The sequence below is a fragment of the Loxodonta africana genome, chromosome 17 (assembly GCF_030014295.1).
Source record: "Loxodonta africana isolate mLoxAfr1 chromosome 17, mLoxAfr1.hap2, whole genome shotgun sequence".
Taxonomy (NCBI): Eukaryota; Metazoa; Chordata; class Mammalia; order Proboscidea; family Elephantidae; genus Loxodonta; species Loxodonta africana.
Genome location: NC_087358.1, coordinates 63,836,720 through 63,851,303, shown reverse-complemented (window position 1 = coordinate 63,851,303; position 14,584 = coordinate 63,836,720). Strand labels below are relative to the sequence as shown.

Below are 14,584 nucleotides of genomic sequence, written 5' to 3'. Positions count from 1 at the left end.
ATTGTTAGGTAATAGAATAACCCTTCCTTTTCAGCTTTGAGTATATTTCCAAACTGGCCAGCAGAGCCAGGAGAAAGTGAAGGCATTAAAATACACATTCACTTTGGTTGGTTGCTACCTTCTTAGTGCTGAGACTATAACCTTTGTTGGTTGGTTGATAGAGAACAAGAGAGCACAATCTTCGTTCTGCTAACAGGTAAGGAACCCTTGTGATAATTAGTTGGTGTGAGAGGGAGATTACTTGATGGCATTTAAAAAATTTTTTTATCCCAAAATATAACATGTCCCTGAAATAGGATAGTATGATTGTATATTTCATAGCGTAGGGATTTACAACACCATTATATTTAGAGTAAGATCTAAAATTTAATAGGGATCTATCACCCTGTATTACAAAATATAATTGATCTGTTTTTCAAAGGCAACACTGTTAAAATGTATCCTGCAGTCCCTGTAACTTTAAATACATATCTGCCTATCTTATTCTCCTTTCAGCTTTTCCTTGATCAGATGCTATATGCTTTGAACTTTCTTCTCTTATTTAGCTTATTCCTATAATAAAGCAAACTATTTTCCAGTATCTTTCCTATCATCCAGTGTTTGGGTATGTCTTACTGCTTTAATTTCTACATTGTAGTCCTTAATGATTATTTCCTGGTCCTTCTTGGCCCCAAATCAAATAATCGTGCATTTTTAAAAGATTTTGAGTCTGAATTACCTATGTCCACTATTCTGCCCTCCCTGTTTTAAAGTTGAGTGCTTGAGAAATGATAAAACATTTTTTTGATGAAAGTAGTCATAGTTTTGATAAATTCATATTTAGCTTTGTATTGCTATAACATGGGACTGTAGGCTGATGAATTCTTTAAATTACTGAAGACTTGAGAACTGAAAACAAATTCAGGGTCTTAGACATTCCAGGGTTTAGTAGTATTCCTGTTGATATCCTTGATTATTCTGTTTCTACTTTTCAATACATCTTTTTCTCTTTGATGGAAGAATTAACTGGGGCTCCTCCTGTAATATATCTAGGTTGAGTACCTTTTCCCTGTCCCTTGAAGACAACTATGATCTTGTTTCCAGTCATAATTTGTCATTTTTTGATTCGGTCTTCCATTTGAAGTTGAATGGTTTGTCACAGAGCATATTATGTCTTAGACCCAAGACAGGTCCCTTCTTAATAGTTACTGGAGGAGTATGATCACTTATGGTGACAGACTTCTAAAATTCAAATTAAGAAGGTACACCTAAAGGTAGCTCCTTTTCATCCTGAGGATAAGCCATTACAAACTCAAATGACCAGAGAATGTAATTTCTTAATAAGAATTTTTTTTTTTTTAAATCTATATTCAGCTCTCTATTTCAGTGCTTCTCTCCTACCAGAGGTGCAAGGAGTGATCCTAGAACCACAGATACAGCCAAGACCACGGAGAGCTTTTGACGTCAGGGGTCCACTTTCTCCACTGAACCCTTGGAGACAGAATATCCAGCTTCTGGAGAGAGTGGGAAAGGATAATAAACAAGTGGGTGCTTTCCATTATTTGCTTGGGTTTATTTATAGATTGGCGTGTCCTTCCATTGCCCATTTAATTCTATTGGTAAACTCCTTGGGTTCATAGAAGAACCAAGTGGGGCTGCAGTCTGTTTGTTTTTCTTCTATGAATGCTACCTAGTGCCCATTCAAAAAAGAGATCTAAAATTTAATTTTCTCTCCAGATAATTAAAGCAGCAGATAATTTGGGGCACATGATTTGGTAAATGCCCATGTAGTCCACAGGAATTTATAAAGGGAATATTTACCCATTTTGGCCTTTAATGGCATTAGTGGACTTCTAAGTGTTCTTTTATATTCCTAATTAAGAACTCTTCGGCCCAGCTGGACATCTGAACTCTCCTAATTTACACAGTTAGATGTCCAGGTGTTATCCTACTCTGTTAGTGAGGACTTTTTGATCTTTTTGCTACCTCAGACTTTAGGACTTCATATTAATTGGACTTTTTAGAAGATGCAATGATAGTACCATTATGGTTTTACTGTCAAATCTAGGTTTCATTCTTTAATAAAATAAATATGAATTAATGTAAGTTTCAGGATATACTATCCCTGAAAGTTTAATATACTTAAAAGTAGTTTACCAGTCCCTAGTAATATGTTATTTGTGGCAGAAGAGCCTTGTCCTATATTTTTCCCATGGCATTGAAATGGATTTCTCTTAGTTTCTTTGATGCCAAGGGTAGATTTGATTCCAGGAAGTTCTTAGCATCTACAGTGGGTAGAACATGAACTTGGTGCCTTTGGCAAGTTTTCATTTTTCCTTGGTGGATTCCTTCTGTGACTCCAGGTATCTTGAAAATGGGAGACCGGTTTATTTGTTCTCTAATTGCCCAGATTTCTTTCAACTGGTAAACATCATACTTCTTCAGCAAAAGGAATTCTTCTAGCAGAGCCTTCATGGATGATATCTGTCACACATGCCAGCACCTGCAGTTTGGAAGGCAGTGGTGAATGGATCCATGCAATATGTCTAGAAGACACAAGGATGAGAGAGCCACCTGATCTTGTCATTTATAAACTTTAAGATTTACTGTGGTTTACTCTTGGTTGGAAGTGGAGAGGCTCAAATAATGAAATAATCTTTTCAGATTGGAATTTTACATGGCCATGCAAATACTACTTTCTTATTAAGAAGACTGAAATAGAGGAAGTGTGAGAGACTCCTTTCTTTAAAAAGTAGCCCTCTTTCTGTTTCACTAAAAAGATTTGTGGGATTGAATCTTTTCACCTAAATAAAACAGGCAAACTTTTTTTTTAGTAGTATAGGAAATCCAAAAAAAACAAACAAAACTGTTGCCTGACACCAAAAGGAACTAGTAAATAAAGGGTGAACTTTTTAACTATCCTCAAATTAACTTTAATGTTAGGAAATTCTCTCTTAGCTTACCTTTTTTCTGTTCTCGAGCCTTATTATAGTTGTCAAATTGACAAAAATCCCAGTATAGAAGTAGAATAGGTATCTTTTGAGATCAGAGTGGCTGGGTCTGTCTTCTAAAGTGGCAAATACCTGTTAAACTTGAGGTATTATTCTGCATTGAAGGCATGTTAACATTTGAATGATACGGTCACAAAGCAGTATTTTATAGAGCAAAGACAATTAGAATAAGCCTGTAGGTATGAATAAGTCTTGGTGAATAGTTATCCAAAATATCAATTATGTCAAAATAAAAATATAACTCCTTAAAAAATAGCATATCAGAATGTTCCTATATCTCTATTAACTGATCAGTCAGCTGTTCTAAGGAAAAAATTCTTAGGTCATTTAATGATGCCAGCCAGTTTGTTTTAGTTGGGTATAAATTTTAAGAATAGAAATTCTAGAGTTATTAACATGAAAGGTTTAATAATTTGATTGTTGAGCATCTAAAATGTTTCAGGATCCTAAAAGTTTTTAGAAGCCACTTTTGCTAAAATATAAATTGACCTTTATTTTTTCTTGGCAATATCTGAGAATTTTTTTTCTCATTAATTATAAATAAATTTTAATAAGTATAGTACTTAAGAATAAGTTTAAAAGATTAATTTGAACTGAAGTATCCCTAGAGAGCTTTGAATTCCCTTTAACAGCTTTTTATTTCTGATTTTTTTTAAGTGTTAATAACAACAGTTCATTTACAAATATATATGACTAAAAAGCAATCTACCCAACATTTTAGAAGGTACTCAGTGAACTGAGTGAAGTTTATTTGGAAATTAAGCCAATTGAACTCTTTGAACCATAGTACAAACCAGTTTATGGCCTGTGTGATTATTAGCCTTGCTTCAGCTTTGAAGATGAAAACTGATTTCGTCTCTTAATCTCATGCTCTGATGACGTTTTAGCTCTGTTCCTTAAAGTGCGCAAAAGAACTGTGCGTTTCAGTTCATCTCATTCCACTTTTAAAAGCCATTTAAAGGTTAAACTTTTTGTATATTAATGTGAAGTGATTTGTTTATTTAAATTCTATCTTGATGCATTTTTCTTTCAGATTTTTTAAATATTTCATGTCAAAATATGCAGTCCTATATTTTCCAGTGTTTATGAATATTAATACAAGCTATTTTTTTCTAGAATGACTAATTGTGTAATATTTGTACATGTGATCATTTGAAAACTAATAAATACTTTCTCCATGAAAAAAATGTACTTACTGATAAATGGTGTATTTCTGTTTCAGGAGTAGAAAATGAACACTACAACAGTATTTTTAAGTGTATATTAATTTTATGTGTTTTCCCTCTAAGTATTTCTGATTTCTTTGAGAAAAATTATTGTTTTTTAAACTGTTTAATTAAAATGATTCTTCATGGGGTCACTGAATGCTAAATGTATGAAAAAGGTATAGTGGTCTATTTGGTCTGATTTTATGGTTTTCTGATTGGCTTCAGCTTAGCTTTGTTTCCTGATTTGGAATTTTTTTAGTTGCTGTTTTTGTATGTCAGTTTTACAAACTGTTAAAACTCTTGAATTCATATTGTAAATTTCAGGAGTAATTTGGTCAAATCTATTAAAGCTAGATTGATCCAAAACAATCTCTTAAAAAATAGCATACAAAAGACAACCACCCTACCCAGAAAAAGAACATTTGAAAATAATGGTTGATTGGAGAACCACCCAATTCATAAGAGCTCTCAACAGGAGAATAAAAATGGTTTGTGTTTGAATGTTCTGCTTGGTAATTATAGGAGAAATCTTGACTCAAGAGTCTCTTGTTTTTAACCTTATCAAGGCAACATGAAATAAGAGTGAAATTTGGTTTTAACTTAGACAAAGATTTTTGTCTTTATAGCTACATGAACTAAGTTGGAGCCACTGGGACAATTTACCTTTTTCTATGCAGGGTCTGATAGAAGCAAGAGGGTTATCTTTTGGATTTGAAGAATTATACAAGAAGTGGACTCCAAAAATTAAAAATGACCATTATTAAGATGGAGTCCTGGGCAAGAAATTAGTTTAATTAATGACAGCATGAAATAATTGTCCTAAGACATTATACTCTGAAAAAATAAGAATAAAGGAAATTATTATCATTTAGAATAGCTATTGTATTTGGGGGGAGAGGGAAAAGCTAAAAATCTTGGCTTTATTAGCCTGATAAGATAAAGGGCTCATAAAGATTCTGTGGACAAATTTTGCTTTTAGAATTAAGGCATTTAAAAAGCTCACAGGCGTAGTGTTTTCAATGAAGGCTGTCTATTATTTGAAAACAAAAATATTTATAAGCCTTTCCTAAGTGTAAATAAAAGAGTGGAGGGCTAAAAAAAGAAAAAAAAAAATCCTACACTGGAAACTTCAAAAGTATTGCAAAGAGTTTAAAGTAATTTGAATGGTGAAATGAGTTTTAAGTAATGGTGAGATGAGTTTTAAGTAATTTAAATAATCTTTATTACACAGACTCTTCCCTACACTGTCAGTAGCTTCAAAATAAAAATATTACAGATTGTTAAACTTGGCTTACCTTTATATCTTCACGATATAAGAAATATGCTTACTATTTCATCACTGGTTGATTATAGTATAAAAATCTGCTTTGGTTGTTCCTTAGTGAGGAAACAAAAGATTTTTTGGTATTTTCTGTTCAAAAAAAGTAAATGTCACATAAGCAGTGTGACTGCAAAATACTGACCTTTTTAATAACTTATTGTAATTACGTGCACACATTTTTTTTTTTCTTTTCAGTATTGAAAAATTAAGCAAAATGTCACTGCTTAGGTGTTCCAAGCAGTTTCTAGCTTTTTACTCTGGTATTTTAGTTTCCACTAAAAAGATTTAATACTAATTTAGTCCCAAAATATGGAAGATTGGTGTTTCAAAAATAAGCACATAAGTGCTCTGACTTTTCTTTTCCACTAATATGTATGTCTAAGGTAATTAGATTACTGCCGTAAAAATGTTAGGGAACTGTGAAGTATGCATCGGAGTTTTCAGGACTTATGATCAAAGGGATCTCTGCTCAAGAGGTAAGGTATGGATGGCATAGGTAGGAAAATGTTCAAAATGTGTTCAGTGTAATTTTTAAAAAATGTCTGATAAAGTACACTATAATAGATAATGCTTGGATTTTCAGACAGATACAAGATAAGGAAAATAGTTTTTCATAAAAATCTCTCCCAGAGAAGAGGAATGGATAAACTACAAATTTGTTATGCATGATTTTAAAGTGTGTTTAGAAGCAAATGCACAGACATTGTACCCTTTGTATACTTAGCCTCTATTCCAAGAGATCTCCTACTCTTGCTCTTAGTGTATGATCCCTATTTAACTTCATATTTTTAAAGCATGAACACTATAAAAATAGTGTACTTTGCATAGAAAGTTGTATATGAATTATTGATTCATATATTATTGCCAGGCTTCATTTTGGCTATATATGCTTATTTTTATTAAATGATACCCAGAACACAGAAAGTAATTTTTTTTTCTATGTACTGTACTGAATAACTAAGGTGAGAAATTAATGCAAAGAGCTTTATAAACATTCAGTTATAAAATGTAGGGAAATCTCGTTATATTAAGGGTTAAATAATTTTGTTGGCTAGTATAGAAAATCAGTTAGAGAGTAAAGTTAATACTCTTATTCTCTAGGGAATAAAACAAACCAAACCCATTGCCACTGAGTCGATTCTGACTCAAAGCGACCCTATATGACATAGTAGAACTGCCCCATAGGGTTTCCAAGGCTGTAAGTCTTTATGGAAGCAGACTGCACCATCTTTCTTCCACGGAGCGGCTGCTGGTTTCAAACTGTTGACATTCAGTTAGCAGCTGAGTGCTTTAACCATTGTGCCACCAGAGTTCCTTCTAGGGAATATTAAGTAGGCTTAAACAGTTATGTTAGCATAAGAGCATCATTTCTAGAAACAAAATTGCAATGTTGAATATAGATAAACTAGGAAAGTGGATTAGGATTTTTTCTAGAATGAAATTACTAGTATAATCTGCTAAATAAATGGTAGCATAGAAAACGCAATCATCCATTCTGTGTTTTAAGTCCTTCTCATAAAAGGAACTCTGGTTTGTGGACATTTTGCTTTTACTTCTTCCTCCTTTTCCCCTTTATACAGAATAAATGAGAAAGTTGATGTACACTAGTGATAGAACTATTTCCGGAGGAAGCAGGATCAATGCTTGGGGTGCTCTCTCAGGGTAAAATGGTAATCCAGAATTTGCTCCCATGTCCTTTTTTTTTTTATTTGAAAATACCTTAGAAATTATTTAGCACCCTTGTCTTGCATATAATCGATAAGCAGAAGTATCACATACATTCCCTGTATCACAGTTGTCAGGACCTAGCTGTCTTGACCACTGTCTCAGAGATCCATACTACTTTTACTGCTTGCTCATATGGATCATGGTTTAGACTACGTAGAGCAAGTCCGATCTCCTTCAGATAGGGCAGCCTTTCAGGTGTTTGAAGATAGTGGGTAACACCGCATCAATTCCAAGCCTTAAGTACGTCCCTACCCCTGCCCCAGGTTAAGCACTCTCATTTTCTTAGCACTTACTCATGTGGCATGGTTTTGGAATCCTTAGAGATTTCATAGATGTTGTGTTAATGTGGTTCACTCACCATTATTTCACTTAGTGTGTAACGCTAAAACGGCAATAAGCCTTCATCAGCCCGGGCTGTTATTACACATGCCCTTATGTTGTGTGTGGCCCTGGAATAGTCATACCACTTTATATGATCTTACATATTTACCCAGTAAGGTGCTTAATTTTACATTTGTTAAGATTCTGTTAGGAAAAGAAATAAAGTGATATTCGAAATAATTTTGTTTCTAAAAATCTGTAGTCTGTTTAGACAAAGCCTGTTATAAGTGGTATGTTAATGTGCAGTTCAGCGAAAAAGAAAAAATAGCTAAGACCTTGGGAAATCATAGTTAATGAAAGTACAATCTGCATTTAAGTTACTTTGGTTTGCTTGGAGCCCTGGTGGCACAGTAGTGGTTAAGAGCTCGGCTGCAAACGAAAAGGTTAGCAGTTCAAATCTACTAGCCGGTCCTTGGAAACTCAATGGGGCAGTTCAGCTGTGTTGTATAGGGTCGCTATGAGTTGGATTGACCTGACGGTAATGGGTTTTGGTTTTGCTTGATGCTGACTTAAACAGCTATAAATTCTTTATTAAATGTTTTGTGTCATGTAAAACATTATTTTTCAGATTGTCGTTGCTAAATTAAGGGTAACCGGGCTCACTGGAACTAAACTTGTCACATGACTGGCATTGAGGAGAAAGTAAAATTACATTTAGTAACATAATTAAAATCAGAAATGGCAGGCAGTGCTTCAGTGGAAAAGTTTGAGAAATATCCCTAATAGCAGAAGATGGTCAAGAAGTGGCCCTGAAGTCTGGAAATGTGGCCTAAATTCTAATGCAAGCATAGTCTTATGCTGCATCTTAAAAATTAGTGCAGATGTTCTGCTGCAGCAGTGTTGTTTCGGTCTAACAGTTTTTTAAACTACCAGTGAAAGGGTTTAGCTTTGCTTCCCCAGGTCTTAAGAGTTCCAGAGCAACGTGTTTATTATGGTTGCATCTGCCTCTAAGGGTGCAAATACCCTTGTTTGAGAAATAACTGGTTTGAGATACAGGGTCTATTCTATCGTACATGACTTAGAGTTTTATGGAAAATGAGGAAGACAGAGAAATATTTACGTGCCTACTATGTTCACCTTTGACTAGATGCTCCGCATATACAATCTCATTTACATAACAAGTTTGTGAGTAAAGTGATCATTTTTCCCATTTTAGAGATACTGAAGCTCAGAGGTTACAAAACCTACCTAAGGGCATATCATCAGGAAGCAACAGAGATGGCATTTGAAAGCAGCTCTGCCAAAATCTAAAAGCTTCTGTTGTGACTGATTTTGAAACATTGTTGCCAAAAAGTGCATATTTCCAGTAAAAATTTTATGTAGAACCTCAATGTTTAAATTAGAGAAAAAAGATTTTACTTAGTATGCATTTTTTTAAAGTTCGAATTTGCCTTCTGTTACTTTGGACTCTAACAGAAGTAATGACATTCTACTCAGAGCCATCTAAATTTAAACCATTATAGTTATTTAATTTGATTTAATCCTTATTAAGCATCCAGCTACTAAATTTCGTATAAAGAGAGTGAGAGCAATGAAAGCTGGCAAATTTAAAAGATGAAATTGGAGACTAAATAGATAGTAGTTATGGCATCCAGTTTCTGTATTTTGTGTGTGGCTTGCATTTGAGATCTCTGCGTATTTACCGTATGAGTAGGAAGTACACGATAAATTTTTTAAAAGTTTATTAAATAAGCTGTTGATTAAAGCAAATTGAAATTTTCATTAGAGGAATGTGTATATTTGTGTACCAATCCATGACCTAAGATTAAAATATAAGATTAAATAGTTGGTATAAAAGATTAAGTATATTTACCATGATTTGATAGTAATTTTTTCTGATTAAAGTGAGTATGAAAGGGTGTGCAGGGTTTTCTATTTTAATCTTGCAAATAAGATAGCTGAAGATTTTTTCTTAAAAATACTACCAATAAATAAATACTATCAAGTATATGCCCTAACTGGCATATTGCTGCCTTGTATAAATTACCAGTGTGATCAAATCACATTTTTTTTCTAGCAATTACTGTTTATTTAACTTGAATTAAATGGCTGTCCATTTACCAAGTAAATCTATCATGTGATAAAAAAAAAAAAAAAAATACTATCAAGTATATGCCCTAACTGGCATATTGCTGCCTTGTATAAATTACCAGTGTGATCAAATCACATTTTTTTTCTAGCAATTACTGTTTATTTAACTTGAATTAAATGGCTGTCCATTTACCAAGTAAATCTATCATGTGATAAATATTGTTAAATTCTGGGGGAGGAAGAAGTGAGGTAAGTGGAATTTCCTACACCTATCGTATAAAAACTCTATGGGGCAGTTCTACTCTGTCTTCCAGGGTCTCTATGAGTCAGAATCGACTGGACGGCACTGGATTTGGTTTTGGTTATCATATAAAAATAAGCATTTTACATACATTAACTCCCCTACCTCTAGTTTTCTTCATCTGGATAACTTAAAACATACCAAGATGATAATTTTTCGTAACTACCCATTTATAGTCTAGTCCCATGGTATTCTAAGTGGGGCTTATGATCCATTAGAGTAGGGGAAGAAAGTATTAAAAATTTTTCCATTTAATAATATCCTTTAAAATTGTGTAAACAGTGTACGTAATATTAGTGAACTTAGTTTATAAATAAAACATGCTTTTTTTTTTTTTTTAATGGCACATTAAAATAAGGTTTTGACCACTGGTTTAATCCAGCCTCCCCCTCTGATTATTGAGGGAGGATAAAATTAAGAGAGGTGAAGATTAGCTCGATTTTATGCCCAACTTCATGACATCACATTCGTTAGTCCTGAGCATAGAATATAAAGTTAGTTGCAAAGGAAAAATTGGAATCTGTCTTCTGACTCTCAGTCCCTTTTTTTTTTTTTTACACATGACGTGTCTGTTACACAATATGTGTACTTTTTCCTGTTGCAGTTAGCATTTTCTAAAAGCTGATTTGTACAATTTTATAATCCTGTAGGTTACATAGAATCAGCTAAAAACCTCAAACCAATAAAGCAGAACAGTTGAGGGCTGAAATGGTTCTGCAATGAAATCATACCAATTTGTTCAATGCCCTCTATATTTCCAGGATGTTTGATATATGTTCATAACTTAGATATTCTTTCAAACTACTTTTTACTAAAAGTAGTTTCTATTAGCTAGTTTTAGATGCTTCACATTTATTAGCTATTTGAGAAATTCTCAGGGTCTCAAAATGACTGTATACATGTCAAATAGGAGCTTTGCCGTGGCTGTATATTGTACCAACAAGGTTAAAATATACTAGGTCATGTTGTGAAAGGACTTTGTTTTACTTTACAAAGGCCTGTTTTAATTTTTGCATTTAAATATTTCTATTCTTAAGACAATGGGAAGGTTGTGTACGTTCAGTATCTTTATTTTTAAAGCTACCTTAGATCACTGAGAGTTACAGGTGATAGTATTAAATGAAACATAGTTGAAATAATTCAAATACGCAATAACATTGAGGATAAGTAGAGATGCCATTATTTAAATTTGTACAATGCATTGCAGTTTATAAAACCTTTTCACGTAGTTTTTTTCAACTATACTGGGTATTTAGACTAATTTTTTTTTTTTTTTGAGAGGAGATTATTACTGTATGGGCTCTGTGGGAGCATCACATTAGTTAGTCCTGAGCATAGAATATAAAAATAAAATAGGGTGAAGAATTGCTTTTAATACGAAATGTGTCCAAATAGGTGCCTTACTTGTTTTCGTATATTGGTGTACTTTAAACGAAGAATACTTGTTCTCTAATCAGGTGCCCTAGCAACTTCAGTTCAGTTTGGATCCTAACACTTAGAAGAAATCATGCTCTGTAAAGCGCCATTTAAACCATTACTGTTATTTAATTTGGTTTATTTAATCTTTATTGAGCATCCACCTACTAAATGTCATGCATCTCACCAATTATTGGAAATATTAAGATGCTTCTACCCGACGCCTCTCAAAAGCTTTCATTGTTCTTTTGAGTCTGGATCTATCATGTCTTCTGAAGGACTTGTGGCTTTAGTATTCCCTCTCTCCCTTCCATCAGCAAATCTCCTCCATCTACTAGATCATTCCCAAAACCCACTGCCATCAATTCTGACTCATAGTGACCCTATAGGACAGAGTAGAAGTGCCCCATAGAGTTCCCAAGGAGTCCCTGGCAGATCTGAACTGCCAACCTCTGGGTTACCAGCCATAGCACTTAACCACTATGCCACCAGGGTTTCCAGATCGTTCCCACCAGCATGGAGATATGCTTGCATATCATAAGAAAATGAAACCACCTCACCTTGACCTTTTAACCCCTTTAACTTACCTAGTTCTCTACTTCCTTTCATTACCAAGAGTTGTCTACTCATGCCGTTAGTTAAAATTCTTAAACTTTACTTTTCAATCCTTTCCGACCTGGCTTTTGCTTCTAAAACTGCTCTTGTCAAAGTCACCAAGGTCCTTCCTATTGCCACATCCTGTGAACACTTACCTGTCTCTTCTTTCTTGATCTTTTAGCAGTATTTATTAAAGTCAAACATATGTACATTTTGGAAACATCCTTTCTTGGCTATCATGATACCATGCACTTCTGGTTTTCTTTCCAGCCTTTGGAGTTGCTGTTGCAGGCTCTCAATCTTTGATCCAACTATGGAATGTGCTTGAAATCTCAGTCCTTGAGTCTTTTTCCTAACTCTTCTCCATTTACACTTAAGATGGTCTTACCCATTCCCATGGCTTAATACTTTTTGTCAGGTCTCCAAATCTTTCTCCTGCCCAGCCACTTCCTCAGAGCTCCAGTCTTGATACCCACTTGGATAACAAAAAAACTAAGTTATCAATCCTGAACTGTTTTTGTCTTCCTCACCACTGTTCATGTAGTTATTTATGGCAAAAAAACTTGGAGCTATTCTTGATTTTTTTTCCCTGCCTCACTTTTCATATACAATCCACTAGTTACAAAAATTAATTTTGGGGGGCTTTTTTTAACTTTCGAAAGAGCAGTTCAAATTTATAGGAAAATATAGCAGAAGATAACAGAATACCCATATACCACCTTTCTCCCACACAGTTTCCCCTAATATTAATATCTTATATTGGTGTGATGTATTTGTTGTAGTTGAACCAATATTGATAAGTTATTAATTGAAGTCCTACCATTTTGTAGGTTTTGCCAAATACGTAATGCCATATATCCCATCCACCCTTATGGTATCAGAGAATATCACTGCCCTAAAAATCTCGTGTACTCCACTTACTCATCCCTCCCCCTGAACTGATAACCACTGATCATTTTACTGTCTCCATAGTGGTGCCTTTTCCAGAAGGAAATCATGTAGCCTTTTTACACTGGCTTCTTTCATTTAACAGTATGCATTTAAGGTCCTCCATGTCTTTTTGTGATTTGGTAGTTCATTTTATGACTAATACTCCATTGTATGGATGCACCCCAATTTGTTTATCCATTCACCTATTGAAGGACATCTTGGTTGCTTCCAATTTTTGACAATTATGAATAAAGCTGCAATAAAGATTCATGTGCAGATTTTGTGTGGACGCTTGGGTACATATGTAGATGTGTGGTTACTGGATTGTATGGTAAGCCTATGTTTAGCTTTTTAAGAAACTGCCAGACTGTCTCCAAAGTGGCTGTACTATTGTATACTCCCACCAGCAGTGGATGAGAGTTCCTTTTGCCCCACACCCTCACCAGCATTGGTTGTCAGTGTTTTAGCGATTCTAATAGGTGTGTAGTGGTGTCTCATTGTTTTGCTTTGCAGTTTTTTATATGATTATTTGCCATCTGTTTATCTTTGGTGAGATATCTGTTCAGACTATTTGCCCATATTTTAATTGGATTGATTGTTTTCAAGAATCGACATCTTAATAGTGAATCAATGAACACAGAATATCTCTCCATTTAGATATTTGATTTCTTTCATCAGCATTTTACAGTTTTTCTCATATAGATCTTGTGAATATTTTGTTAGATTTAGACCTCCAAGTATTTCATTTCTTTTTGGGTGCTAATATAAATGGTGTTGTGTTTTTATTTCAAATTCCAGTTTTTCACTGTTGGTATTTAGAAAACTGATTTTCATATATTAACCTTGTGTCCTGCAACCTTACTATAATCACTTATTAGTTTCAGGAGGGTTTTTTTTTTTTGGTCTTATTCTTCAGGATTTTCTACATAGATAATCATATTATCTGAGAACAAACATAGAGTATTTCTTCCTTCCCAATCTATATACCTTTTATTGTCTTACTGAATTTGCTAGGACATCCAGTACGATGGTGAATAGGAGTGGTGAAAGGGGACATCCTTGCTTTGTTCCCTGTCCTAGGGGGAAATCATCTAGTATGTCACCGTTAAGTATGATGTTAGCTTTAGGTTTTGGTAGGTGTTTTTTCACTGAAGTAGAGGAAGTTCCCTTCTATTTTAGTTTGCCAAATACATTTATTATGAATTGGTATTGGATTTTGTCAAGTGCGTTTCCTGCATCTGTTAGTATGATCATATGATTTTTCTTCAGGCTAAAGTGTTGATGTGATGGATTACATTGATTTTTTTAACATCGGGCCAGCCTTGCACAGCTGGGATAAATCCCACTTGGTCGTGATGTATAATTCTTTTTATACAGTGTTGGAATCAATTTGCTAATATTTTGAAATTTTTTGCATCTGTATTTATGAGATATCGATACATAGTTTTCCTTGTTATGTATTTGGTTTTGTTTATTTGGGTAATTCTGGCTTCATAAGATGAGTTAGGAAGTATTCTCTCTGCTTCTATTTTCTGGGAGAGATTGTAGTGAATAGGTATCATTTCATTTTTAAAGGTTTGTTAGAATTCACCAGTGAAATCATCCAGGCTTGGTGTTTTTTGTTTTGGAAGGTCATTAATTGTTCAATAGATATAGGCCTATTCAGGTTATCTGTTTCTTC

At 34.0% G+C, this 14,584-nt stretch overlaps 1 protein-coding gene across 9 annotated transcripts in view; it reads left to right on the top strand.

Moving 5' to 3' along the window:
* TSC22D1 (TSC22 domain family member 1) overlaps window positions 1-14,584 on the top strand; it is a 156,537-nt gene that overhangs the window by 30,872 nt on the left and 111,081 nt on the right. The window contains exons 2-3 of one of the 9 annotated variants that reach the window (XR_002786406.2): window positions 1,384-1,523; window positions 2,343-9,876. The exons of 1 other annotated variant lie outside the window; for it this stretch is intronic. Coding sequence is in view for 3 of the 8 variants with exons in the window: in XM_023551275.2 (XP_023407043.2) it covers window positions 1,367-1,619 (253 nt within the window). In the remaining 5 variants the exon portion in view is untranslated. Of the gene's footprint in view, window positions 1-34; window positions 197-1,353; window positions 9,877-14,584 lie in introns of those variants that run through there. 7 more of the 9 variants (XR_002786405.2, XR_002786404.2, XR_002786407.2 and 4 more) reach the window with 7 other exon arrangements.